The sequence below is a fragment of the Symsagittifera roscoffensis genome, chromosome 10 (assembly GCF_963678635.1).
Source record: "Symsagittifera roscoffensis chromosome 10, txSymRosc1.1, whole genome shotgun sequence".
Classification (NCBI taxonomy): Eukaryota; Metazoa; Xenacoelomorpha; order Acoela; family Convolutidae; genus Symsagittifera; species Symsagittifera roscoffensis.
Genome location: NC_087071.1, coordinates 32,988,114 through 33,015,388, shown reverse-complemented (window position 1 = coordinate 33,015,388; position 27,275 = coordinate 32,988,114). Strand labels below are relative to the sequence as shown.

Here is a 27,275-nt window from a genome sequence, read left to right as displayed (position 1 = left end):
TTTGAACCATTTTAGGTTCGGACCGATTTCGTCGAGAAAAACAAAGATACGTGCCATTTTGCGATACCTATGATTATGCAAATACTGACTTAACTCAGAGAATACAGAAAATAAACAATCAGCAGCTTTTTTATAAACAACGAAGAAAAACGATATAACGTTTTAATGAAATCATAAGATACCAGACTGGTTTACCAACGAATTAACAGAGAGTTTGCAAAAACTAGCTTAAATCTTCAAGCTGACTTCGAGTTGTTTGTTTTGGATTTTCAAAATAAATCACACACCCAACTAATTCTGAACGTGCTTTTTACTTAATGAGAATAAAACTATTAGACTTGTTCAGCATCTAGAAAAATAATGTCCACGCAAGCATAAAGCAGTTTTCACGTTATTTTGACGCCAGATATTCATATGATAAGTAAACTACTCGACCAGGTTTTCTAACTATTTCCCACCTATTGCAAAAGAGGTCCCTCGACAGGCAAAAAATCAGTAGGAAACGCACTTCCAGCATCATTAATTTGAGCATATCTTATGGAATAAATCTTGGTACTTTTTCAGCGGATAACCTACAAGACCCCCGAGAGATATTCAAGGAGCAAGAAAACTTTGCTTTTTAAATTTTAAACAGATCTGGCGAGTGAACACTTCAAGGGGAAACAAAAAAGGGAAAATTCCAATTTCTAAGTTAAATTGACAGCGACTATTGCATAATACAAAGACGAGCAGTATTCATAATTCAAACACAAACAGTATTCAAACACATTCAAAAGAATCAGCATAGTTAAATGATTCAATTACAAAAATTTCACGCCGCCTTCACAAGAAAGTGACATGACTTCAATTAGAGTTCAAGTTAGTTTTTAGGTTTGAGTCTTTCAGTTTGCTTGATGGCTAACTTGCAATAAAGTCGTAGCCAAATCCAACAATTGCAGATACTCATTCGCTCCTTGGTTCAATCGATGGTCAACCACGCCAATACGATCGAAAATCTTCGCTTTTTCAATATCGGTATAAAACGGATCCGACAGAATCTTTCTCGCCACTTGCCCTAACACCTGATTGGCTGGATATCCATCGAGAATTACATCATTCACAATCGTTTGCAATTGCGTAATCTTGGACTGTTTCGTGGCAGATATAAAAGTCTCGATTACGTCATCTGGAACCACTCCTGCCAATTCGGAAATAGTTTCAACAGTAATTTCATCCGCAAAACGTGAAGCACTTTGCAACAACGTGATCGACTTTCGCATATCTCCTTCAATTACCCGAATTAACTCTTTGTAAACTTCAGGGCCCGCGACTTTTATATGCTTCTCGCTTTCGGCTATTTGCTCCAATCGTCTAGTCATAACACCTTCGGGTAAACTTTCGAATCTGAACTTCATACAACGTGAAGTTATGGGGTCAATTATCCTGCTGACGTAATTACAAATCAAACAAAATCGTGTATTTTTGCACTGTTTTTCCATCGTTCGTCTTAACGCACTTTGCGCCGCAGTTGTCATTGAATCGGCTTCGTCTAAAATCACAAGTTTGAAAGCCGGTGCGAATTTTCCATCATTTCTCAACGTAGAAGAGCAGGCCAGTTGCGAGAAAGTTTTGACCTTTTCTCGAACAACTTGAATTCCTCGTTCGTCCGAAGCGTTCAGTTCCAAAACTCTCTCTTTATACAAGCTTCCAAACATTTGTCTTGCCACTGCCAGAATTGCCGATGTTTTGCCAGTTCCTGGTTTGCCGTAGAATAGAAGATTCGGGAAACCAGCCGGATTTTGAATCAGGTTTTTCAAAACCTATAAACCATCATAACAGTGAGCTATTGCGTAAGCCAAGTATTGTCCATTTTTATTCCCCCATGTCAAATTACAGCAATGCTTTTTTAATAACACAGCAAATTACCAAGTGAAGTTTTTTGCCTCTCAAAATGAAACATTATTTTATACACAGCAAGTAAAATCTTCAATTATGATAGGCTGAAAACCAAATTTTCAGGAACGTGAACAGTCTCCCTCCCTCTTAAATTAAGGTAAGCTTTGTTTCCTCAATTGAGAGAGGGGGCTATTAAATTAACTTGATCCCATTCAATTTCTGGGAATTCTTAAAAAAAACTTTTGAATCTCTAGAACCATCCAGATGAAAACTGAGGGGTGAACCCCTTGGACAATTGTCCCAAAGCCTATACTACTAATACGAGTACTAACCTTGACCGCTTCTTCCTGATGGGCGATGTCATCAATGGTCTTTGGTCTGTACTTCTCCACCCATGGTTTCTCAGTTGCAGTTGAAGACTGGTTTGAACTCTTCAAAAAAAGGGCCTTAGACGAAGACGGATCGCCACTTGACTCAGCTAGGGCTATTTTGTCCTTGTTAGTTTGGTAGCCGGTTAAGAATCCTTGCATTTTGGGCGAATATTGGATGATCAAAAATGTCTGAAAAACAAAGGCACCGGATTATGGAGTCTTAAATCTTCAGCTTCATAACTGACTTTTATTTACAAGTACAAAGATCTGAGCAGTTTTATTGCCCACTAAAACTGCTCGCTGAAAAAATTCAGTTGATTATGAAATATAATGAACAAAAAAACGAAATGACTACTTAAAGAGTAGCGTGAAAAAATTAAGACGATCAGATATTTCAATTAATATCAAAGAAATATCAATGATAAAATCTACATTATTTCGTTTCTTAACATTTGCTTTCACGCATTACTTCTTTTTCTTCGACTTCGATTTTTTCGCTTTCTGGATATTGCCGCCTCCTCCGCCTTTTCCCTCTTTCCTCGCTTTTCGCTCTTGATAACGTCTCTGATCAAACTCCATTCGTCGCGCTTTCTTTCGTCTCAATTTCGCCACTTGATCTGTAGTTTTCAATTCACTTTGAGCATTCGGATTATTCGCTTCGCTGTGTGAAGATTTAACAAATGCTTCGAAATTCTGATTTGAAGCATTTTTCGAGCCTTTGTTATTTTTCAACCATGCATCGTATCTTCCTGTTTTGAAAGAAGCATTAATTTTAGCGCCACTTTCAGTAGTAATTTTCTTCGTATTCTCACTTAACCCTTTATACCTTTTCAACTTTCGGTCCCATACTTTCTGCGCGCGTTTTTCAGACAACTTTTTTTCGTCGTCAACGATAATGTCAAAAGCGGAGCTTCTAATTTCTTTCTCAAATTGACTAATTTCAAGACCCTTTTCGAAATGCTGGGTTGTTGAGTTATAAGGAATAAAGCCTTTTGAAACTTTTTCATTGTCATGTTTTATCTTTTCTGCAACTTTTCGTGCCTTTTTAGCTGCAAAATCTTCAATACTTTCACCATTTCGCTTTCTTGAGTTTTGCATTACTTGATACGCGTTCATATTTCTCGTCGGGTTAACTTCAAAAATAGTTTTCTGAGACTTGTAATTTTTGATACTGTTCAGAAAATCTTGAACATTTGTATCTGTATTCTTCAGCCTCAAAAATGGATGAATTTGTAAATTCTCCAAGTTTAATTCTTTCGCTCTTTTTGAACTTTCGTGACATGACGAAGGACATGTTTTAGCATACTGAATCAGACTTCGTTCTGCTGTTTCGCGCAATGAAACTATGTCTGCGTCATCCACGCTGGCTAGATTGTTCATTTTGTCCAAATAATCGGCAACCACACCTTGTAGTGAAAGATTACAATAGTAAGTATATCTGTTAAGATCCAGAAAAATCTGGTTGAAATGATACTTATTAGGGGACATTTCGATTAAGAAGAATTGGGTAAACAAGTGATCCATGTCTCTGGAATTTGAAAAGCTAACATAGCCAGCAGACAGTAAGTGATACGCAAGTGAACCAAAAAAAAAACTCAAGTGAACCAAAAAATACTTATTTTTTGAAAAAATCTTACATTTCGAATTTCATCTTACATTTCGAATTTCCTGTTTACAAAAGAAATGAACTGAACTTAACAAGAAATCAAAAATCACACCCCGAGAAAGTAAATTTCAGCCTGAACAAATGTTAAAAGTTTTCTCAAAAAAAGCATGGCAAGCTATGTAAGAGCCTGAATTACGAACCTCGACTCTTAAATAATTTTACCGTTCACCACACCACTGCAAAACACATGGTACCCAAACAGTTCATTTTACAAATGATACTAAGCATTGACACCATTGGAGAACTTAAACCCACTCTCTTAACTGAATGCATCCACGTTTTTGCTCCATTTACTTTTTCGTTATTGGAAGTTGCCTCATTTTAGCAAATGAATTTGAATTGAACTAAAAAGCTAATCAAAGGTAAAACCGTTAAAATTAAAAGTGAGGGTTATCAAATTTCCTGGCAAAATATTTTCCTGGCAAAATATTTTCAGATTAAGTGTTTCACTTACAGTTTTTATCAATTGAGATGAAAGGGCAGCAATTGACTCAAAAACAAAAAACCAAACATGGCATCAAAAAACGTTCCTTGAAATTTATATATATCTTATATGCAACGACGAATCATTTTACAGAAATTACTCACTCAAAATCTTATCAAACTATCGCAGTAAAACTCAACGCAGTCGAAATCGACACTAAAAAAATTGAAAAAGCCAAATAAAAAAGACTAGCGCATGACTCGCACCTACGGTGCTACAATTAGATCTACTAACATACCTATTGCAACTGTGAAGATGAACTGGGCTCATGTATCAGGCGTTTCTTCTTCTTCGAAAAAACGCCACATCTCGGAAAAGGATTTGAGCAGTCAAACTTAGCAACGCCGAATGTGCAACGCCAGATCGCGGAAATCAAAAGGATTCGAGCAGTCAAATTTGGAAGGAAGAACTGCAACCCCTGGGTGTACCTTGACTGCATACCACCATAATGTTGAGAATTTCAAGTTTTACTATTATTGTTTATATGTGAGTATTTTGAAAAACAAAAAGTTCAAAAAATCATAGAAAACGCCATGCTCGAAAACCAAAATGATTTGAGTAGTCATACTTGGAGGCCAGATTTTCAACCCTTGAGTGTTCCCTGATAGCACCCCACTATAGAGTTAAAAAATTCAAGTTCGGTTAATTTTTTAAATCTAGGTTTTTTGAAAAAAAAAAAATGAAAAATCATTAAAAACGCCATAAAAAAGAAAAATCATTAAAAACCGCCATATCTCGAAAACCATCAAGATTTGAGCAGTCATACTTGGGCGCCAGATTTAAAATTTCTGAGTGTACCCTGACAACACCCCCATTACAGGGTTGATAATTTCAAGATTGGTTAGTTTTTTTTAAATGAAAGAATCATAAAAAACGCCATATCTCGTAAAGCGAAAGGATTTGAGTAGTCATACTTGGACAACCCCTGAATGTACATTGACAGCAAATCACTGAAGGGTTGAACATTTCAAGTTTGGTTATTATTTTTATATCTAAGTTTAAATGAAAATTTCATAAGGATTTGCGCAATCATACTCGGACGGTAGCTTTACAACCCCTGAGTGAACCCTGATAGCTCCACACTATAAGGCTGAGAAAGTTCGGTTAGCTTTTTATATCTAAAATTTTGAAAAAAAAAGAAAAACATTAAAGAAAACGCAATATCTCGAATGCCAACAGGATTTGAGCAATCATACTTGGACAAAAGATTTGCAACTCCTCAATTTATAACAAGGCCGTACCCCACTATAGGACTGATAATTTCAAATTCGGTTAGTTTTTTCATATATCAATTTTATGAAAAAAGTATATAAAAATAAAAAAACGCCATATCTCGAAAACCAAAAGGAAGTACAGCCTTTGAGTCTGCCCTGATACCACTGATAGGATTGAAAAATTAAAATTAAATAAATAAATTGTGAAACAAAAACATTGATAGTTTTACCTTGCGAATAAAGGAAAAAATGTTAAAGCATTCCAGCTCCCACAGATTTTGAAACGCTGACTTGAGTAAACTTTTCAACCCTTGCAATTTTTTGGCCTTTTAACATACCAACATAGAGTCTTCTTAAACATGTGCCAAATGACATTTCTTAAGCGTTTTAATATACGATATAGCTAAGACGTGAAAAACACCTTCGTTAAACATGCAAAAAATTAAGACGTTGAAAAAAATTAAACATGCAAACAGAGTTCTCCTAATTGGCGTTTCATTTGACACATGTTTAAGAAGTCCCTATGTTGACATGTTTAGGAGAACTCTGTGTCAAATGAAACGCCAATTAAAGAATAGATAGATATGACACAGAGGCGAAGTTTCACTTCGCATACTCGAACGAAAATATGGCCGATAACGCTACTCGGAAAAACTGAATGAGTAGAACTTTGAGTCAAAAAAATTCTCAAGTGACGAACGCCAATTATGAGTCTACATAATTGCTAAGTGACGCAAGCCAATTAAAATGCCTCAATTTGAAGAGCGGCCAAATTTACCAACTAACATGCTTCAGTTTGTAGAGCGGGCGCATTTTAGCTAGTATACGAAAAAGTTCATTAAAAACATCCAACCCTGCCCACGTTTGAACCCTGTTATTTTTTTGCTGATCTCCTACCATACATCTACGCTACAGATCCATTATATTTTGAAGCTTAAGTGATATTTGTAATATACTAGTCTGTGTTAATATCCTTAGCATTGGCTGTACTTAATAGCTGGTTATTGTTCAAAAAGAACACATTTTGTCGCAACAATATTTGTTTCGCGACAATATTGGCGACTTAGGTCGGAAAAAAAAGAGTTCATACTATAACACAAGCTTTGCTTGTGAATAAAAAGATTTGTCTCGAGTTACTATAACGCAGTTAACTTTGAGGAAACAAAAACAGTTACCATCCACAAACCAGCCTTAAGAAACTAATATCGAGCGGTAAATGAGACGACATAAAGACGCTCCTCGAACCGACAAAAAACTTAATCGTCATAGAAATTTTGAGCTAAAAAACGTTGAAACTACATCCAAGCTCAATTAACCTTAACTATCAATTTTGCACCTCAAACGAAAAACACGAGATGACTAAGGACGATATAATATAGGCCACATTTTTTGAACATTACGAGCAAAGGGAAATAAAAAAATATTGAAAGTCCAAATGAGAGTCGAACTGCCATCCGAAGGCAGATAAGTCTCAGATGTTACCTCAACGCCAACTGTGCAAATTAACACACATAAAATTTAATATAAAAAATATCGCTTAGATACACTAACCTGGTGACGGTCGAATTCTGTTTAAATTCCGAATTTCCCCTGAGCCGCTTATAATCATTTTTTCGCATTACGCGCATTAATTTCGAAACTCTGAGTAATCTACTTAAACTACAATCTATTTCGCCGATTACGAAAAATAAGAAGCAGTAAGACCTACAGGAAACTAGTATTGTAATCTATCGCTGTATCGCATTTACTTTTATTAACACCACCGAGCAATCCATCTTCATCATCAGTACTTTTTACTTCAGCTAAACTTATTTCCCGTCCCAAAAACAAATGCACGTCCACATAGTACGACAAATCTTCTGAAGTTACAAAACTGATCGCGAGTCCAGGCCGACCTGATCGCGCAACCCTTCCTACTCTGTGAACAAATAACTTCGGTGAACATGGAAAGTTGAAATTGATCACGTTATCCAAAATTGGTATATCTATTCCTCGTGCTGCTATATCTGTAACGAGTAAAATATTGCAAATTCTAGCTCGGTTTGAGAATTTTTCAATATTTTCTGTCCTCGCTTCTTGGTCTAACGAGCTGTATATAAACGTGCTTTCAACACTCATTCTAGTCAATAACTCATGCACGTACTCAACATAATGTCTAGTCGGTAGAAAAACAGCCGTTTTATCTTTACTGTCTAGTTTTTCGCCCAAAAGGTAAAGCAAAAGCGGGATTTTCTCGATACTTCTTAAGCTGATGTAGTTTAATTTCAGCTGTTCGCTTAGTTTTTCATCTTTATCGAGTCGGATCAAAACCGGGTCATGCAAGCCAATTCTTAAGAACTCCGTTAATGTTTGAGGCAATGTCGCTGAAAATAGAAGTGTTTGTCGTTGAACCCCAATTTGTTTGGAAATCAGTTTTATCTGGTCACAGAAACCCAATTCAAATAAGCGATCCGCTTCATCTAGGACAAAATGTTTGACATTGTTCAATTTCAGATCCATTTCAACGAGGACGTGATTCAAACGTCCAGGAGTAGCAATTATAATATCTGGATGACTATGTATTGATTCGAAGTTCTTATCGAGGCTGCTGCCACCGATAATTACACTGGATCTGAGTCCGGTGTATTTTGCCAGTTCTTTGAAAAACTGGTGTGTTTGCATTGCTAGTTCTCGAGTTGGCGAGAGGATCAAAGCTCGGGCACCGCTGACTGTGTTGTGCTCCTTCAAGCTTAAAGAACAGAGATTATTATCAGTTACACATTTGCAACATATTTTGTTCGACAAGAAGTATCGGTTAAGGAAATCTAGAATTCGTTGACCACAAAAAATTTAAACTTCAAAACACTACAATGAACCTAAATGGCTCAAAAAACCAAAAGATTATCAATTATAATAGTTTTGAACGCAAAATGGCTTTAATCTATGTCCTTATCTGAATACCATTTTTCAAAAAAAGGCAACCTGGAGTTTGAAAACGAATGCTATAAAACCTGAGCTATAAGCAGTTCAAATTTCAAATCAGTTAACATATAAACTACTGAAAAAATAGCAAGACCGCACCGCCTAAACACGTGTCTACACAAGGAAACATTGGCATATAACAAGAAAACATAGCCAATAGAAAGTTGAAAAAGTATCAATCGAAAAAAAAGATAACTTACTGACTGTCATGAGTATCATGAGTATCATATCTAAGAACTTTTGAAATTTGTCTAAAATCTGTTAACAAATTGCATTGTGAGTGTTTTTTGAATGAAACCTCCTATGAAACTCACAAGAAGTTCTAGTGCTAAATTACTTTCGGAACCTTTTTGTAAGTGGAAAATTCAAACATTCTCGATACGGTATTAGAGCGTGCTAGTTGTATACCCTAAAACTGCTGCCCGTACAAATTGAAAAAAAAAAGTTATTTTAAGGAAATACCACGTTTTTATTTCAAACTTGGGAATTCGCTAGATACATTATGAGCTTAGATAACTTTAAAAATCTCTCATCGGTTAAATACTGCAGGACACTCTCAGTGAGAGAAGTTGCAATTTCTGTGGAAAATAATGACCTTCCAATACAAATTTTATTCAAAAAAAAATTCAAAAAATTTAGCACAATTTTATCGAAAAAAAAACCGATCACATCATCTTATAAAGAAAACAGCAATGCAAAAGCAAGCGACACAGAGAATTGGACACCAGATTGCCTCAAGTTTTGAAATATATTTAAGGAAACTTTTTTGTTATGAAAAATCGAGGCTCAAGAAAATATTTTTTTTTCATTTATTTTATTTTTTTAGTTTATACCTTATTATTTCTGCATTTAGGAGCAGACGCTCAGTGGAACATATGATCCCCTTGTCGGTCCTCTCTAAGTCTCAGACTATGATTCTCTAATGGTAGGTTTTTTATGTTATTTACATTCTTTCTTTCGTAAGTGTCGACCGACTCAAGGCAACCAAAATAAACGTATTTTTGTTGTTCAATCTCTCCGTGGTTGAGAATTTTATGAATGACATTTTTCAAAGACGTTTTCATTCAACAAACCCAATTGGAAAAACCTGGGTCAATGGATAAATGTTCCTACCGCTTTCATTCACGTTTTTTGCACCATCTGGACTTTCGTAATTAGAAAGCGAATTCGCCACTCTTTTAACAAATGACTTCGAAATGAAAAGCAATCAAAGGTCAAGCTGCCAAATCAATCAAATTTGAGCGTGACAAATTCAACTGAAAAAAAAAATGATTAAAAAACCATACGAACTAAATAAGTGTCTTCACTTCGTTCATTGACACTTAATAAAAATAAATATTAGGTCAATTTTGAGTTTTTTCCAAATTTGTGTCGTTTTTTTTTGTGCGTGGTGTGATGAGATAGAACACTGCTCGAACGAGTAGAACATTCGCAACTAAAAAAAAACAATCGGCAACAACTTTCTGCAAAAAATGCACGAAAAAAACTTCAGGACAATTTTTTGAATTTCCAATAACAATTTAAGGCACCTGATTTTGCGTGAAATCAAAATAAAAAAAACTAGAACCAATCTAATACGTAGGACTCTAAAACTCTCTAAATACGTAGGAATCACCTGTGCAATATCGGGAGCAGGAAACAGGCCGTCTTTCCACTGCCCGTTCTAGCCATAGCCACCACATCCTTTCCCTCCATTATAATAGGAATACACTTCCTCTGAATGGGGGTGGGGTTGTTGTAGCCTTTCCTGACCACACCTTTCAACACTGGGTCGTCCAGACCGAAGTTGCTGAAGCCGGAAGCTGTGAGATAGTTGGATTTCTTCTTTCCCATTATTATCACAAAATTTATCTGAAAACCCACATTAAACTGGAGTAAATCATATAATACGCTCAAAATCTATGAAAAAAGTCCGTTTGGAATTCCTAATAATTGGGTTTAGATCCTATAATATGGGTCCTAAAATTATGGGTTTGGATGGAATAACAAAAACATAATTAAATATGCACTCAAATAATACGCTCAAAACGAAAACGTAACAGTCGTATATCAAAAACCAAAAAGACAATTAGTTACCTAATGATTCTTCGACAGTTAATTTGGAAACTACTAAGTTAAAATAAAGTTTAGTGTACAAAATATAACCAGCGAAAAGTCAGTTAAATTGACTCAACACAAAACGTCGCATGTGCTTGGTGAAATAGATTGAATTCAGGAGTAAATTATCGGCGCATGGGCTAAATCTCTCCAAGGAAACCATTAGTGATTTTAGAACTATTACTCTCAGGCTTGTACTGTTAAAAACGGAACAATCAGCGGAGCAAAATCTATTGGCTCAACTTTAACTTTAAACCATTCATCAATCAACAACTAAGCAACCAAAACAAATATCATCAGCTCAGTTTCCGGCTTCATCCCAATTGTTGTTTGTTTACTTTTTTGTTCACTCCTTCTCGGCTAATTTCTCCTTCCTGCCTCCTCGGATCAGACCAGTTCTTCTGGCTGCTATCAGACCCACTTTGCGACCCGGAGGTGTTGACCTGAAACAACAACATGGATCAACTTCACAATTTCCCTCCCTATGATTTCTCGTCACCTAGTAACAAATCTCCACCCCTATGAAGTACTTACTCAACAGTTAAGCATGTGCGAACTAATGTGCTCCTAGAAACGAAACTTCTATTTTAAGAAAAGAGAGGGGAGGGCGTGGGAGAATGAAAAAGCGACCGAACAATGTTTACAGGGTTTCATCATGTTTTGACAACAAGACTCAGAAAATTGTCAAAAACCAGCTGAGGTTTACTAAAACAAATATTCTTATAGAACTCGTGGTACTTTTAAGCAATTTTTTTCAGATAAACTTTTATTTAAATAATTAGCGAGCAGAATATCGTCTATTATTCTTTCTGCCAATAATAGGTTCAACACAGAAAAGAAGCTGTGCTTCGCAAACACTAGGGAGAAAACAACAAAAAACAGGTCCATTAAATGCAATTAAAAACGTCACAGGTCTATACAACGAAATAAAAAACATCGAAATAAACCTCGAATTTAACCCTTCAGCTAAGGGTCGGATTCAAACCAGCAATATCGAGTTAGGGAGTCTCGTTTCCTTCTCTCTCAGCCACGGAAGCTATCCAAACACTTGCAAACACTAGCCACAACAAAGCAGAAAACAGATGCTATGGCAATTCCGATGCCACAGTTCGCAATTACAGCAAAATGTGCTAGCAAATTAGCATGTTTATTTGCGAGTTAGGCTAGAAAAAAGTAGAGTCACACTAATACACTAAGTTCATTGACTCTTAGTGTGATAAAATGTAGTGTCCAAAAAAAATACATTTTAAATTTGGCTACAAAAATAAAATAGTATCGCTTTACACAGAGACGAAGCTGCGCTTTGCACTAGCGAGAACACGGCAAAAAAGCAACTTTATAAAAAAGAATTTGAAAAAATAGAAATAAGCCTCAAATTAGTAAAATTCGGCTACTTCTCGGATTCGATCTGTGACTTGAGAGATTATGAGTCTTACGCACTAGCGAGTCAGCCACGAAAGCTTAGTAAATCACACACACTAGCCACAAAAAAAGCAGAGAACAGATGCTATGAAATTTCCAATGCTAGATTGTGATAAAAGCAGAAGTGCCACCAAATAAGTGAACAGTTTCCACTTAAGCCAAAAAAATGACGCAGACAAAAGTTGCTTAGAAGTTCAGCAAAATTAATATAGTGCAATTTATTTTGAGACATTCGGGTCGACAAAATTTTACCCTGAAAACTGAATATGTGACTTTTTAGTCAATCAAAAATTAGGCCAAAAGTAACAAGTCGATCACTGCCAAAATTATACTAAAATGAGCCTCCCATGTATCTCAATAAAGGAGCTGAGGGGCTAGCTAATAATCTCCAAAACATTGTATAAATAAATTTATTTTTGTTTGATAGACAAAAAAGGTAGTTTTTACTTTATAAAAAACAAAATTTTTATTTAAAACCAATTTTTTAAATTTTGCGCAAAAACTTTGGAGAGTATACTTTTAAATTCATTGCGCCACGTAAGAGGCTCACTTTGATGTAGTCAGTGATCGACTTGATAATTTTTGGCGTAATTTTTGATTTGATTAAAAAAGCCATAGCTCTTCCCTTTTTGGGGTAAAATTTAGGGCCTAAATTTCTCAAGACGAATTGCACCATTTTAATTTTGTTGAAATTCTAAGCAGGTTTTGTCTTCATCATTTTTTTTGTCTGAAGTCAACTCAAGTTGAGAAAAATAGGTTTTAAATTTAAGGCCTTTTGTCCGGATAATTTAAATCAGCATTGTAATACTATCTGCGATTGCATAACCATATATATTTCAATTGTAAACACAGAGGCGAAGTTGTAATTCACATACACATTTGACCGATTGCGCAACTGGGAAAAACTGAATGAGAAAAACTTTGAGTCTACAAAATTTTGTTAAGTGACGCACGCCAATTATGAGTCTACATAATTGCTAAGTGACGCAAGTCAATAATGACGCATTAGCAGTACCTGTCAGTTTGAAAAAAAAAGAAATTTACCAACTAACATTCCTCAATTTACCAATCGGACGCATTTTAGCTAGTATACGAAAAAGTTCATTAAAACATCCGACCCTGCCCAGGTTCGAAACCTCGTATTTTGCTGTTGGTCTACTTCCCTACCTCTACGCTACAGTTCCATCATACTTTGAAGCTAAAGTGCTATTTGTAATATAATAACTTGTGTTAATATCCTTAGCATTGGCTGTACTTAATAGCTGGTTATTGGTCAAAATGAACTTATTTTGTCGCAACAATAATTGTGTCCCAACAATATTTGCGACTTAGGTTGGAAAAAAAGAGAGTTCAAACTATAACACAAGCTTTGCTTGTGTAAATAGCGTCTGAAACATGACTCCTTCTCCACTTGCCTCTTTACAGTGCTGGGTGAGCCAATATGCTGGTGGTTTCCTCCTCCGTGGGGATGTTCCACGGGGTTCATGGCCACTCCCCTCACCACAGGCCAACACTTCCTCTTCACCTGGAACACATCAATCAAATTTGGACACACTTTTCAACACGGAGGCGGAGCTGCACTCCACAAACACAAAAAACTTAGCCACGAAAGAGTAATGCAAATCTGTAATACCACAAAATTTCGAATTAAGCAAGGCGGAGAGAGAGCTGACTTTAGAAATGAGCCGGTTTTGTTCTCTCAATTACCTTGAACTTGTGGTAAGCACGCCCTGCTTTCAGAAGAGGCTTCTCAGTTCGACCACCGCCAGCTACTATCCCGATCATTGCTCGGTTCTTAGATGAAATAACTTGAAAAAACAGCAGAAATTCAAGCTATCAGTTGAACGATATCTTTTTTCAAGGTACTAAAATCATTCAAAAGATTTAAAAAAAAAACGAAGTGTTTCACAAAAAAGAAAGACAAGAATTCTGTCATCAAGAAATCAAGTTTTTGTTGAGTGATTTGATGAGTAAAGTCTGTGTAACACTGAATCATTCTTGCCTGAAATTTATGCAGCCGATACGAATTTAAGAGTGCAGTGATTGCATTGAAACCTGGGAGAAATAAAGTTCCATGGGAGAGAACGCAAAGTTCTCAAAATAAATACAGACCGCAATCGAATACTTCAAGAGAGATTTAACTAATTTAACGAGCTTGAATTTCGCTGTCTATTCCTTTTTTCAATCCAGATGGCATCCTGATCCTCGTCTTTCCCGTGTCACTATTATGTGAAATTACTGCACAAAAATCTCCAGAAGCTTTGGCTAGTTTTCCTCTATCTCCGGTCTTTTCTTCCACTGAGCAAACGAGTGTTCCTTCTGGGATGTTTCCGATTGGGAGGATATTTCCAGTGGTTAGAGCCGCTTTCTTTCCAGCGTAGATGTACTGACCAGTGAAGAGACCTAGAAAAATTGCCTTCTGAAAAAATTAAAAGAAAGCTTTCGAAAGACCAAGAGCAAATAATTAGTTAGCATAGTGAAATTGTTTGCCATTTGTTTACTTACGGGGGATTCTAAAAACCTGCAACCTTTTGTACTCGGAGCTGTCATGCTTTAGTCAAGTAGCCTGAGGCTAACCCGGTGGTCATTTACTTTCTAGGGCTCACCTAGCGCTCAGGCACATTGTGAACATTCAACTATATGATGGCTATCAAGCTTCATGGCCAACCATTTGGACACAGGGTCAATTAAAAAAACGCAGCATCTCGGTCTGGACCTCACATGAGCATCATAGTTATGGTTTACACAGAGGCAAAGTTTCGCTTCGCAAACACTAGCGAGAACACGACAAAAAGCAGCTCTATAAAGTGCAATACGAAAAAGTAGAAATGAGCTCAGTAAAAATGCGGCTCCGTCTCGAATTCGATCTGCGTCCTACTGCGAAGTAGAGATTATGGTCTCACGCACTAATCACTCAGCCACGGACGCTTAATTGATCGCAAGTACTAGCCACATAAAAAGCAGAGAACAGATGCTATGAAATTTCCCACGCTAGATCGCGATTATAGCAAAATTGCCACCAAATAAGTGAACACTTTACTTTTTTAATATAAATTTTTTATTAGCGAGTTAGGTAAGAAATAAAGAAGGTTCGTACTAATACACTACGCTTCGCAAGCTCGCAAGTGTAAAAAAAAGGTTTTACACGGTTGGGTAACAAGCTTAAATATGTTTGTTAAAAATAAACCATGTGCACATATCATCATTGGAGTCCTTCCCATTACAGTCCCTGTAATACTGCCAAATTTTATGAAAATCTGATTTTATTATAACTTAGAAAATAAATGCCACTCACTCACCTTCTGAAGCGATAAAGAGTTCTTTCCTCTTCCGATACTGGTATGGATCTCTGAACTCCACCACTGCCAATGGAGCTCCTCTGCCTGGGTCGTGGATGATGTCCTTCACAAGTCCCCTCATATAGCCCTGCAACACGAAGATGTTTCAATCTTGATTTGTAGCACAAATTAGGACAAAAATTTGATTTCTTTATAAAAAAAAACGGTTGCGTGCAGTTTTTTAGAGCAAAATTCAAATTTATGATATCAACTGGAACAAGCGGTGACATGCCAGAAAACTCGTTGAACTGACCTTGCGTTCACTGTAATCTAGATTTCGCAGTTTGGGCACTCCTTTCCTGTGGTGGTTGTGGGCTTTGAAGATAGACCCTGCTCCCTTTCTCTGGGCACGGATAACCCTACCCATGCTGATCTGAAAAAAAATTGTCTACTCTGAAATGAATTATAATAAAAAAATTTAATTATTTTTTCTTAACTGTTTTTTTTTGTTACACAGAGGCCAAGTGGAGCTTTGCAACACTTGCGATGCAAAAAAAAACACAGTGCGCTACAAAATAGTGAATGAAAAAAAACAGAAGTAAAAAAAAATTTCTGAAAAATTATTTGAAAAAATAACTTGACAAAACTTGAAAAATTACAGCTATGAAAACTTCATATTTGCATCAGATGAAGTTCATAAACAGCCGTTACAAATGGAAATCATTTAACGAGCTTCAACAAAGGCGAAAAACTTTGGGTCGAAATCCGTTGAGCCGAAAACAAAACTGTTGTCATAAAATTTCATTAAGTTTAAAATTTTTTACGACCCAACCAAACTGAAACACATAATCCCAAACGGATTCATTTTGCACGGGAAATTACGCAGTATAAATTGACTAAGTCGATAGAGCATAAACTGAAACTGCTTGACAATTAGAAAAAAAAACGGGGAAAATTTCAAAATCAGACATGGTAAATTTACATATTTGCGAAGTTTCAATTTAGTAAACACTGATTAAAATGGAACAAACAAAACCCATGCTTTAAAATTTAAACCAAAAAAGCTCTACCAGACAAAAAAAATGGCGTTTAAAAATGGAAAATCAAACGACAGAAACTAGGACGAAAACCAGGAACTCGCAAAAAAAACGGAATTTTTTTTTCGAAAAGATAATTACAACCTGAAACGGGCTTAAACTTACTATTAGCTAAGTGATAGTACTTTTATTTGAATTTTCATGAAATTGAGCATGCCAGAAGAAAGATCCTCTGGAAGTGATCCTCTAGAAATGAAGATCCTGTGGACAAAGTTGTTTACGGGGAAAAAGTCTAGTACCCGATTGCAATACCCTTGAACAAGGGTAATAAATCTTGTCGATAGTGAAATGAAATAATATTGTATAACTTCGGGCAGCAATGTGAGACATAAGAGATATTTTCAGAGTTACTTCTTAAAGTGAATACTGTTTAAATAAACGTTCAATTTGTTTCAACTCTTGAGAAACAGAGGTTCATTTTTTCTTTCTTCGTAATTGAACATGAATTTATTTCGTAAAAGAAACAGAAGTGCCATCAACAAAAAGAAAGAAAAGTTACCAGGAAATCAAAGTTTAGCAACAAGAAAGCTTTTAAATTCAAGTAATTTATAACATATATGAACTCTTGAAATTGGGAAAAAATCATCTATCTTGCACCGAACAAAAAATGTACGCTCCACTTATGGGCAAAACTATGGACATCAAAAACACATTTGACAATATTCAAAAGTTCTTATCCATAAAGGTAGCTGCATGAATACTTGCGGTTATAAACAGTAGAATTAGTCACTGACTGCTTTGAAATTTAATAATTGAAATAAACACTGCAACATAGTAAAACGAATTCTCAATCTTTCAAAGAGTAGGTCATCGAAAAAAAGGCAATGCAAGTTGAACTTGAGAGTTTTCAACTTGAAACATATAATAGGACAAATTCTATTCTTTAATGAGTCATTCAAAAACAGATCAATTCAAGTTGAATTCGAACCACGGTCGGACCAAGTGCCCCTAAATCAATTTAGGGAGGAGATCGTTCACTTGCTTAAAAGCCTTACATTTGAGCGAATCAGATTTGAGCATAGTACATGCAAGCCTTACAGCTTGAATTTGCCATTTAACTTTAGGGGGAGAATGTTCACTTGGTATACTTAGGGGGGAGATTGTTCAAATGCTCCCTACGTTCGGTCGTAGATCTTGCCACTGACATTGGGGTCTCGTGAACTAGATTCAATCCCCCGGATGAATCACGCTTTCTTGGATTATTTCTGATTTTAGACCCACTACTAGTTGATGGTTGCATGTGGTGAAGGTTGTGGTATTCCACCCCTAGTGGTGGTCTTGAAAAGGAGCTTCTTGAAGTGACTTGAGAGGGCTCGAAAGAGTGCTGGGAAATGAGAGACTCGCGGAACCCAGGACGGAAGGTTGGCACTTTTAAATGAAACAAGAGTATCCAGTTGCTGTGCAAGTAACACAGATAGTTCCGATCACACCCATAATTTTAGCAAAAAAATGATGGGTGTGATCGGAACTTTTTAGCAAAATGTCTTCTTGGATCGCGTACGAAGAGATCGATTGAGATCAGTGATCGAAAACGTATAATTTATACGATTATACGTTTTTTATACGAAAGTCGGAATATACGACTATACGTCATAGAATAGTCGGATTATACAATTATGTTTTTTTATAAGAAAGTCGAAATATACGATTATACGTTATATGATAGTCGGATTATACGATTATAAATTCCATGTTTTCTTTGAAAAGTTTCGCATAAAATACCAGGAACTCAAAATATCAAAACTTTGTTCCACCATTTTGTAATAATAAGGAGAAATCATGTTCACTAACCAACAGAGGATCAGTGTTACTGAATTTTTTGGCTGAGAAAAACCTGTTACCTGGAAAAGTTGGTTTGATGACAAAAGAAGACTGCGTTTTTGTCCATAAATTGAGAGATAATTTTATACTTGAAAATCATGAGTTAGTGAGAACCAATTTCGATTAGTTTTTTAATTTGGTAAATAGATACCTTTTGTTAAATGCTATCAGATAACCTAACTAGAGTTTAGAATCTATGCTGAAAACATGATCCTCTAAATGTTATTAGTTTGCGAGTTAATTTCGAAAAAGAAAATTTTTTGAATTAAAAAAAAAACTATCCGAATTTCTATTACCAAACTACAGCACATGGGCCGTGAAACAAGTCGGACAGAAAAATGGACCGTCAACTCTAAGTAGTTATATCCTAACATTTGGTTTTTGTTTAAGAAAATTGTTTTTCTTTTTTTTTGTAATTCTTTTCCTATCAGTTTTTCTGACTAGTTTTTTTTGTGAATGTGCTACATATCAGACAAATTTTAGATGATGACCGGGATCTTTTGGTAACTCGTGATTCAACGGAACTTGGATAATAAATAGATAAAAAAGTAGAATGATACTTTATTATCAGTTTTTTTTCAATGTTTGTTATTTATCTCAGAACATTATGGGTAGACTCTTATCTAAGTGGACACATCTTGTGACCTTCGTCTTCCCTCTCTATATTCATGTTGATTTGTAGTTCATTTTTGAAAAAGATTTATACATTTATTTTTCAATTGATGAAAGTAATGATTTAATAAATGGAGAAATAAATTCTTCTTTCTTTCTTTCTCTCTCTTTAATACGATTTTTTCATTATATGTCAATACACTGATTGAGATAATCAGCTGCAAAATTAGAAAGGAAAAAGAACATCAGAGGGCACAAATCAGGAAGCACCAGACTTAAGTGCGTCTTCCGTGTAAGGGGGCTATTCTCATGCGCGAAGGACCGAATGGGCGAAAAACTCGCGGGCAAAGGACCGAAAACAAAATTAGCGGAAAGTCAATTTTAAAAAAGAATCAATTGCTATTCAATTAAAATGAGTTAAATGAAGCAATACTTTACATCTTTCATAACGAAATACTTGAAGTCAAAATTTGTTCCAATTCGGCGGTGGTCAGTGACAATTTGAAAATTTTGCATATTTCTGCCATTTTTTCATTCTGACAATGTCAATATTAACTCCCTGGAAAGGTTTACTTTCTTTCAGATTTTAACGTTTTCTTTCCAAATTTTAGACAACTGAAATTCGATTGGCTTTTTATTTTCGCGCATTCGTTCCTTCGCGTATGAGGGATTCCAACCCTAAGTTTGCTTGACAACAACTCCACCTAAGCCATAGTCCCTCGAGCCCTTTTCGTTTCACTGCGAAAATTATGCACGCCAATACAAAGCGAAATTTGATCAAAATTTTTAAAAAACACTCTACAGCTAAATTTTTGTCCTGCTATTTAAAAAAAACAATAGACTTTTAGGCATAAATTTTGCCAAATAAGTTTCATTATAGGGTCTTTAAGGGTCATTGTAGTGCTCGGGAAACAAAATTGGTCGACCTATAAAACTGTTGTGCATACCACTGCGTCCGACATTTATGTGGTACCTAAAATTGTGCAAATAAAAACCTACACTTTACCATAAAGCAAAAGTTTTCTCTCAGTATTGGGTAACGGGTGGTAGGAACGAAAAAACCTTTTCTTTGGTTTAAACTTCAGAATGTAACAACAAAAAAACGAAGACAGACCTGATGATGCTTCCCCTGACTTCTTGGACGCAAAAGTCACATTACCGCTAATACCTTCTCCCTTTTTATCATGATTCGCCTTTATCCCACATTCAGCATCACAACACGCGTCCAGTTCTTGATCACTCATACAGTCAACTTCGTTGTCTAAATCCATGATACTTTCGAAATCACGATCGAATTCACGTCTGACGTCTGAGAAAGTTCTTCCTCTTGATTTCAGAGTTTTTAACACTTTTTCGGCCGGGTTGATTATTCGACCTACACTTTTCAAAGAAATCATTCACGGTTCAAAAGAGTATTAGGGAAGCTGTGTTAAAGTGGCTAAGTCTCCGCGTTTATGTCGACATTTCAGAAGATCAATGCCCACCATGATCCATGCCATTCGCTTGAACGCTCCCAGCCCAGAAAAATTGCTGGCAAAAAGAGTGCTCTGCTCTACGTATCGAAAACGTATCCACAAGCACTTTGATGCATAATTAACAACTTTAAAATTTTTTCTATTTTTTTTTTGTAAATTCAGTTTCGCAACAATCCAAACATCCTTCTATTTGATTTGGCCTTGACTCTATGCTCATTTAGAAGTAGTCTATTAGCTTGCAAGACCGCCAACTGACCTTTGATTCCGAATCTGTTAAGACCTGAAGCGGTGGCTGACTTCTGAGACTGATTAGGAATCCTAATGTCTGGTACAAGCACGCCTGAACAGATTCAAGGATGACAACAAAAAAGTAATAAAAGACTGATGCATGACAAATTATACCATGTGCCATTATATATTTTAACCAGTAAACTGACTTATAATGGAAAAATCGTGTCATTTATAATCGTTTAGTCAATTACAGTAAACGGTCAAAGTTCAATTACAGTAAACGGTCAAGGTTTTTCAGCTTGCTTTTGCAGCTCGCTTGTATTGTTGCCGAAAAGTTACAGCTTATGTAAACCACCCCTAATATCAATCAACCAAACATACTTGAAAAAAATCCTAGTCTCACAAAAAAGACTAGCCTATTATCGGCTTCGTATGATAAACTTCATCGTTTCAATCTGGTCTCTTATAATAAGACTTGTGTTGTATAATATGGCGTATATCGTACAATATCCCATTAAACATATCCCATTAAACATAAATCCCATTAAACATAATATCCCATAAAACATTATATCCCAATGAAATTTTATCCTACCGATCAAAATCAGCAAGTAGTTATGCGAAAGCTTTTAGATCGAAAAGAGAGGCAAGAAATCGTTGCTTGAAAACTAACGCCCGGTAAGTCTAACATCAATAAATATCAATCTTTTGATAATTATAAGAGCCAATGTCATGGTTACTCAGCAGTCGCAGAGAATTTATCTGAACATACTTGGATATAGAACCAAGGATATAGAAACAAGGATAGGTTACTTTGCAAGTAGCACAGATTGCTCCAACCAGTCTCAAAAAAATACAAACATTTTTGTTGCCACTATTGAAAATGGGGAGAACTTTGTATTCGGGTGTATTAGTTTTTTCCTCTTTTTGTTTTCCACGCAAAATCAGCTACCACAAATAAACATCAAAATTACTATACTTGTCTTTCTAAAAAATTTAGTTATCAACTTTGGTATACTTGACTTAAGAAACACATGAATTTATTAGAAAACTTTTAACCGCGAGCAAAACGACCGATTCTTGGATTGCAGGAAATGAATTAATGTAAAACTAGACCTATTGTCCGTCGAACACTATAGAAGACGAAGAACCATGATAGCATGATAAAACAGTTCAAAATTGGTTTCAACCGTTATGATTTTAAAGCGACAAAAAGTATGTTTGATCGGAACTACCGAGACACGATAATCAACGAAATTTAGGTGGTGTCAAGAAAGCAGACCTCCAAGCACGAAAAAACTTCTTTGCCATAAGAGCCGCAACTGAACAATCGACGTTGATTTGCAATGATGCCAAGAGAAACCTAAAACTACCAGCGCATTCAAAATAACCTGGACAATTTCTGGAATAGTAAAGAAATCGATAAATTTCGACATAAAAGGAGAAAGAATTCAAAACGAGTTGATCGAAAAAGGCAGCAACTTCGCCTGTTGATCAGAATAAAACAAACATATCTGCACTGAACTATGACCCTCATACGCACACGATATTTATATTTCTCAAAACAAGTTAAAGCTATCAAAAAGTTTGCAGAACTTTTCTATCTTCATCTGAACTGCCAAAAAGACCCATCAGAATAAAAGAAATGAAATTGGTATAATAATAAAAATAACAATGGAACTCGAACTTCAATTGCAAATATCAGCAAAAATAATAGACGGCAAAAAATCTTTCATACCATTTCCAAAACAACCTGATCAACATTTAAAGTAGAGACCAACTTTTGCTTTTAGACATTATCACTATCCCGTCGTCTTCATTTGGGTTCTTGACTAATTTATAACCATCCATATTAGAAGTTCTCCCGTGCGTAGGATGACTCAAGTGACTTGATTGACTCTTGGATGCGGCTGCGTAGCAGAAGTCATTGAACTTTTCGTGTATTTCCTCTTGGAAATTTTGCTCAGGTGATAAACTACATGAGTAATGCATCTAAAAACTTGTTTATATAGTTCTACGAGCAATGAAAATGAAAAAAAAATAAACAAGGGACAGTTTTGCGTTCAAACCTAGAAGTTCAAAAAACTGAGAAAAAGTAAATTCAATTTCTACTTCCAGAAAATTATGATAATCAACTCAATGAATATGCAATCTTTTGAATGCACTTAAACATACGCATCCAAATTTATAAATGAACGATTACTTCAAACATCCAAAAAACAGCTTTACTAGGGCAATCATCCGATATTTTTCAAAAACTACGGCAAAAATTCGATTTCTACCGTCCGCTTACGAGATGCTGTATTGGCTGAACTAACAGTGACTGCCGCAGTCATATTTTTATATAAATCTTACATAAGTTAGGATTTTAGACATAGCAGATGGATGCGCTAGACCTGAAGATATGACATGAGGCAGATTTTGCTTGACATGCAATGGCCAGACTACATAACAGCTTTAGTTCTCTATGAAAAGATACAGTCATTGCTTCCTGTCAGGAAAGTTATGTTCCTTAATTGAACAGCAAAGGGCACCGGAATTGGAAGCCCGAGCGAACAGTGATAACGTGATCATACTGAAATGCACCAAATATATACTTCTTACGCAGTGTGCACCATTATTACAAACGAGGAACTTTTTTCAGCTGTAGAACAGAATTTCGAATTAAACATTTGAAAACAGTAAGTATAAAACAAAGTAAAATCCGAGCGCCAAAAGAACGAAAAAGTGGAATTTATCATACTTACTATTGACAAAAAACTAAATAATTCGACAGTGAAAACATGGCAAATTGATACAAACCTCTTTGCTTGACAATCATACATACGAACAATTAAAACTCGATGAAAAGTATATATTGGGATCTATCATTGGGGAGGATTTTAAAAACGACGACGAGATTACGCAATGAAGAAAATGAATGTACTTTTTAGCCCTGAAAATCGTTCTTGAGGCATCAAATGATAATCTCTACCAATGTCAAAAGCCTCTTTAAACTCACATAGATCAAACTGTAGAAAATACGTGCCTTCAATAGCCTTGTGATAATATGCAGTAATTGCCTTAATCCAATGAAATATAAAAAGTCGTGGATCTTTATTGATGTTATGAACAATTTTCTGATTTGGTTTGAACTCTCAATAAGGCTGTTGAATCAAAATTTTTAGAATTTTGATTATTTCAAACGAAAATACGGAGTCAAAGCTGAGCTTCGCACCACTTGCGATAGAAAACAAACAAAAAACTTAAGTCGAAAAAATGAAAAACATTGGAAAAAAACAAGCTCAACCAAAAATTAATTTTCGTATGTCTCGATAGAAAATCATTCTCGGATAATATGCAAGAAAATTGAGTATAAAATTAGCAACTGAACAAAACTTACGAAGAGGAAACAAAGCCGAACATCTGTGAACAGAAACAAGTTCAGCAGTAAAAAATATCATTTCATAAAAAGTATTTTCAATTTTAAATCCCACCAGCGAATAGAATAAGAATAAAACAACCTTGCGCTTTCAATTACAATGATGTGGAAGAAGGAAAAGAACAATCAGGAAAACGAAAACAATAACAGAAAAATCAGTGATGTGGCAACTAAGCCGACAATCTTTGAGAAGACACCCGTTGAGCCGAAAAAAAAATGATTAAAAAAAATTTAATAAGTTTCAAGTCCACCTCCCTGAACCTACAACGAACAACACTTGAAAACGGATGAAGGCCCGAAAATCGATCAAAATTAGCTAGACGTAAGTAAAAATGATACATTTTTTCATTAGCGAACAGAAAACAGAAGAAGGTATTTCACTAGTTTTTTGTTCTATTGAAACTACCCAGAACATGAGAAACTCAACAAATGCATTAGGAAACTTAGCAGACAGCAACTCAACTTGACATTACAAAACGATGGGATCTACTTAACTATATCGCCCCGTATGGTACCTACTTAAGAATCTCCACCACTTTAAATAAATACAGTAAGTTAGCACTGAGCTTTCTATTGAGAATTCTAATTTTGCTGCATTCTGAATGGTCGAAAAATCGGCCATTTTGATCTGCTTAACAATCTCCTTTTCCTGAAAGGGGTGGAGATTGTTAAGTAGATCCAAACGATGAAATCGTCTAGCAATTTCAATTAAAACTATCAAAAAGTTTGAACTTAATAATTTCTTATTTGCTGGCAATTCAGGCTTGCTGTTTTCGTTCTTCAATTGAAATAGCTAATTTTCCAAAACATATGTACTGAAAGGCAAAAAATTGACATTTTTCAAGTGTCGTAGAAAAACTTCAGAAAAACAAACACAATAAAAAATGCAAAAACTAATAAATTCAATTACTTACATCAGGAAAATATGAAAACAAACAGCTGATTGAACAATCAAAAGCATCAAAGGTTTAAATTAAATTTATTGTGCAAACTAAAAAACAAACGAAAAAATCAGCAACTTATAATTTTATGACTTTTTTTAAAGTACAACTTTTCCAAAATATATTTTAACACTTCAACCATTCTTACAAAAAAAGCAAGAATTAATTGAAAAAAAAATCATTCGGAAAATAAGCCGACCGAATTAACGTCAACACTCATGCGCCAAAAAATACCAAAAAACTTCGGCACAAAATTACTATTAAAAGAAGTCATAACAGGCACACAGGCCCAGGACTAACATACACCTACTGTAACATTTTCAAGTACGAAATCTGCGCCTAGAGTTATTTACGAAAAAAATCTAGTGCCCGATTGCAATACACTTGCTCATCGCAAGGATAAACAAAAATCGAGTGTCACAAACAATCAATTTTTTTTTCGATAGCTTCACAAAAGAGATTTGATGGAACGCTCTGTTTTAGAAGGCGATGAGAAAAAAGATGAGAGCAAATGATGGTAGTCAAATACCATTTAATGATGTTTCCAAAACCGAGCAAAATGAGTCTATTAAACTTCATTGAAAACCAGAAAGACTCAACGGATAGTTCATGAGTTAAGACTTGGACTTCAATTGGCGAGCCGCTCATTTGTTTTGATTGGATAGCAAAATGTCGTTTCATTTTTTTAATTGCCCGACCAAAATGTACTATTTTTTATGAACATTCTGGCACCTTCTGGAACATTCTGGAACATTCTGGCTAGTGTCGCCATGCAGAAACTAAGAGTGCAAAACAGTGGAGAATAGTGTCGTCAAGCTTTTGAAGAACCCGGGTAAAACATCTCAGTCTAATAAAACTAAATTTCACGAAAAAATCTATACGAGCGTGCTATACAATTTATGTACATTTAAAAAGACATACTATGACGAAGGCACCTTTATGGCCTCTCAAACAAATATGCATCTTCACGAAAATATGTCGCCACAGACTTGATAATTTCTATCACATCTCCAGACATCCCTTCAAAGTTATTCCCTTTGAAATAGTCTGTCATTCTAAAGCCTAGGTTGCCCAGATGGGTGCACACTTGTTGCAGTGGGATTCGGTGGGGCTCGTTGTTAGGGAGGTCGTGATCACAGAGAGCTATGATGTACCTAAATGAAGCATTCGAATCTCTAATTTGAGTTAGGACCGAAGTGTAACTCATAGAGTAATTTCGGATAGGGTACACCGTCTGCTCGTCACGCTATCTTATTTTCGGCCGGATAGATTCGTGCAACTTCTTAGTCTAATACCGATCCTAATCTTACTCTTATACTATCTAGTCTCAGGTTGTTTAACTAGTCTCTGCTAGGCTCAATAGATCTAGGGTATACTGGTTTATTGCGGCTGCTGAAGTGCTCGGGAGAGTCCAACTAATTTCTAAGTTAAATTCAAATCTCTCTGGTGCTGAAATTACAAGTAACTTCAGCACTTACAAATAAGTGGGTTGTTAGTTAGATGGATCATGATTGGTTAATATTAAATACTTTACATTGGTAAAACATTTAATTTATCCAATCATAAAATATAGTTTAGATCAGGTTCCACCCATCCGGGTTTTACAGAGTTTTTTTGAACAGTTCTTCTGTAATTCAAGGGTGGATGATGGACGTTGGTATTTGGCGAACATCATAATTTTCTTTCGCTTCTTCTTGTGACAACGACTGAGTCTCTGCAACAAAGTCAATTCTGATTCCAGAATGGTTGGCTATGTCAGGTTTTTCTGTTCTGCGTGGAGAACTTCTTTTGTGTATGATCTAGTTTGGGAATGGCGTGGAGATTGTGCGTGGAGGGGATGCCTGGTTACTCGGATCTGTACGTATACTTGAACATCGAGGTGGTCATTGGTCTAGTTCAATGAAGTCCTTTTCTGCGAAGTCAAGTCGTACTCTAAATCCTTTGAGTTGTGATTGTGAGCGGCATATCGATTGTAGTTGGTCATTCTCTCTCGAGTGTAGTGAGGTCGTCTTGTCTTTTGATGTTCGTCCTTGGTGTTGTATTCTGATCTATATATTGCATCATGTGATTTTACATTTTATAAAACTTTTATTAGTTTAATATTTTTTTATAATGATTTTAGTTAGTTGTTTTCACAAAAGCTTTTTGTTTTAGTTCGGTTATTTTGAAGAGTTACTCACCCTTGAGTAGCTCTTATTAAAAATAAAGGTGTGGTCACAAAGCGTGGATGTAGCGCGGTGGGTTAGGCCGGCTATAGAGCATGCTCAGGACGTCCTTTCCTGGTGGGTTAGGCCAGGAGTGGGAGTATG

General features: G+C 35.7%; 4 protein-coding genes across 4 annotated transcripts in view; all 4 read right to left on the bottom strand.

The window, feature by feature from the left end:
• Positions 1-733: 733 nt before the first annotated feature.
• On the bottom strand, positions 734-2,431 carry LOC134855396 (replication factor C subunit 4-like). The gene is made up of 2 exons (XM_063871902.1): positions 2,208-2,431; positions 734-1,799 (listed from the first exon to the last, which is right to left on the bottom strand). Exons 1-2 carry the CDS (start codon positions 2,403-2,405, stop codon positions 882-884), a joined length of 1,116 nt encoding a protein of 371 aa, XP_063727972.1. The 5' UTR covers positions 2,406-2,431; the 3' UTR covers positions 734-881.
• A 191-nt stretch (positions 2,432-2,622) lies between these two features.
• LOC134855151 (ATP-dependent RNA helicase DDX54-like) lies at positions 2,623-24,267 on the bottom strand. The gene is made up of 4 exons (XM_063871565.1): positions 24,255-24,267; positions 10,187-10,424; positions 7,359-8,338; positions 2,623-3,652 (listed from the first exon to the last, which is right to left on the bottom strand). Exons 2-4 carry the CDS (start codon positions 10,402-10,404, stop codon positions 2,712-2,714), a joined length of 2,139 nt encoding a protein of 712 aa, XP_063727635.1. The 5' UTR covers positions 10,405-10,424; positions 24,255-24,267; the 3' UTR covers positions 2,623-2,711.
• Positions 10,894-25,957, bottom strand: LOC134855154 (large ribosomal subunit protein uL2-like). The gene is made up of 8 exons (XM_063871569.1): positions 25,888-25,957; positions 20,630-20,713; positions 15,682-15,801; positions 15,390-15,516; positions 14,269-14,493; positions 13,798-13,901; positions 13,506-13,615; positions 10,894-11,111 (listed from the first exon to the last, which is right to left on the bottom strand). Exons 1-8 carry the CDS (start codon positions 25,927-25,929, stop codon positions 11,015-11,017), a joined length of 909 nt encoding a protein of 302 aa, XP_063727639.1. The 5' UTR covers positions 25,930-25,957; the 3' UTR covers positions 10,894-11,014.
• The window catches only part of LOC134855155 (peptidyl-prolyl cis-trans isomerase A-like), a 442,729-nt gene continuing 441,357 nt past the window's right edge, over positions 25,904-27,275 (bottom strand). The window contains exon 6 of the mRNA XM_063871570.1: positions 25,904-26,120. Within this exon, the coding sequence (XP_063727640.1) occupies positions 25,904-26,120 (217 nt within the window). The remainder of the gene's footprint in view (positions 26,121-27,275) is intronic.

Bases quoted from the DNA above. Each gene is read 5' to 3' on its own strand.
- LOC134855151 (XM_063871565.1), bottom strand. From the start codon at position 10,404: ATGGGAAAGAAGAAATCCAACTATCTCACAGCTTCCGGCTTCAGCAAC. The intron at 8,339-10,186 runs GTGATTCCTACG...CTGTTCTTTAAG, and splicing joins CTGCTCCCGATATTGCACAG to CTTGAAGGAGCACAACACAG. The intron at 3,653-7,358 runs GTAAATGCGATA...TTTCACTACAAG, and splicing joins GCTCGGTGGTGTTAATAAAA to GTGTGGTTGCCGATTATTTG.
- LOC134855396 (XM_063871902.1), bottom strand. From the start codon at position 2,405: ATGCAAGGATTCTTAACCGGCTACCAAACTAACAAGGACAAAATAGCC. The intron at 1,800-2,207 runs GTTAGTACTCGT...GATGGTTTATAG, and splicing joins ATCAGGAAGAAGCGGTCAAG to GTTTTGAAAAACCTGATTCA.
- LOC134855154 (XM_063871569.1), bottom strand. From the start codon at position 25,929: ATGCATATTTGTTTGAGAGGCCATAAAGGTGCCTTCGTCATA. The intron at 20,714-25,887 runs GTATGTCTTTTT...GAATCTGTTCAG, and splicing joins ATAAAGGTGCCTTCGTCATA to GCGTGCTTGTACCAGACATT. The intron at 13,616-13,797 runs GTAATTGAGAGA...GATGTGTTCCAG, and splicing joins GTGCTTACCACAAGTTCAAG to GTGAAGAGGAAGTGTTGGCC.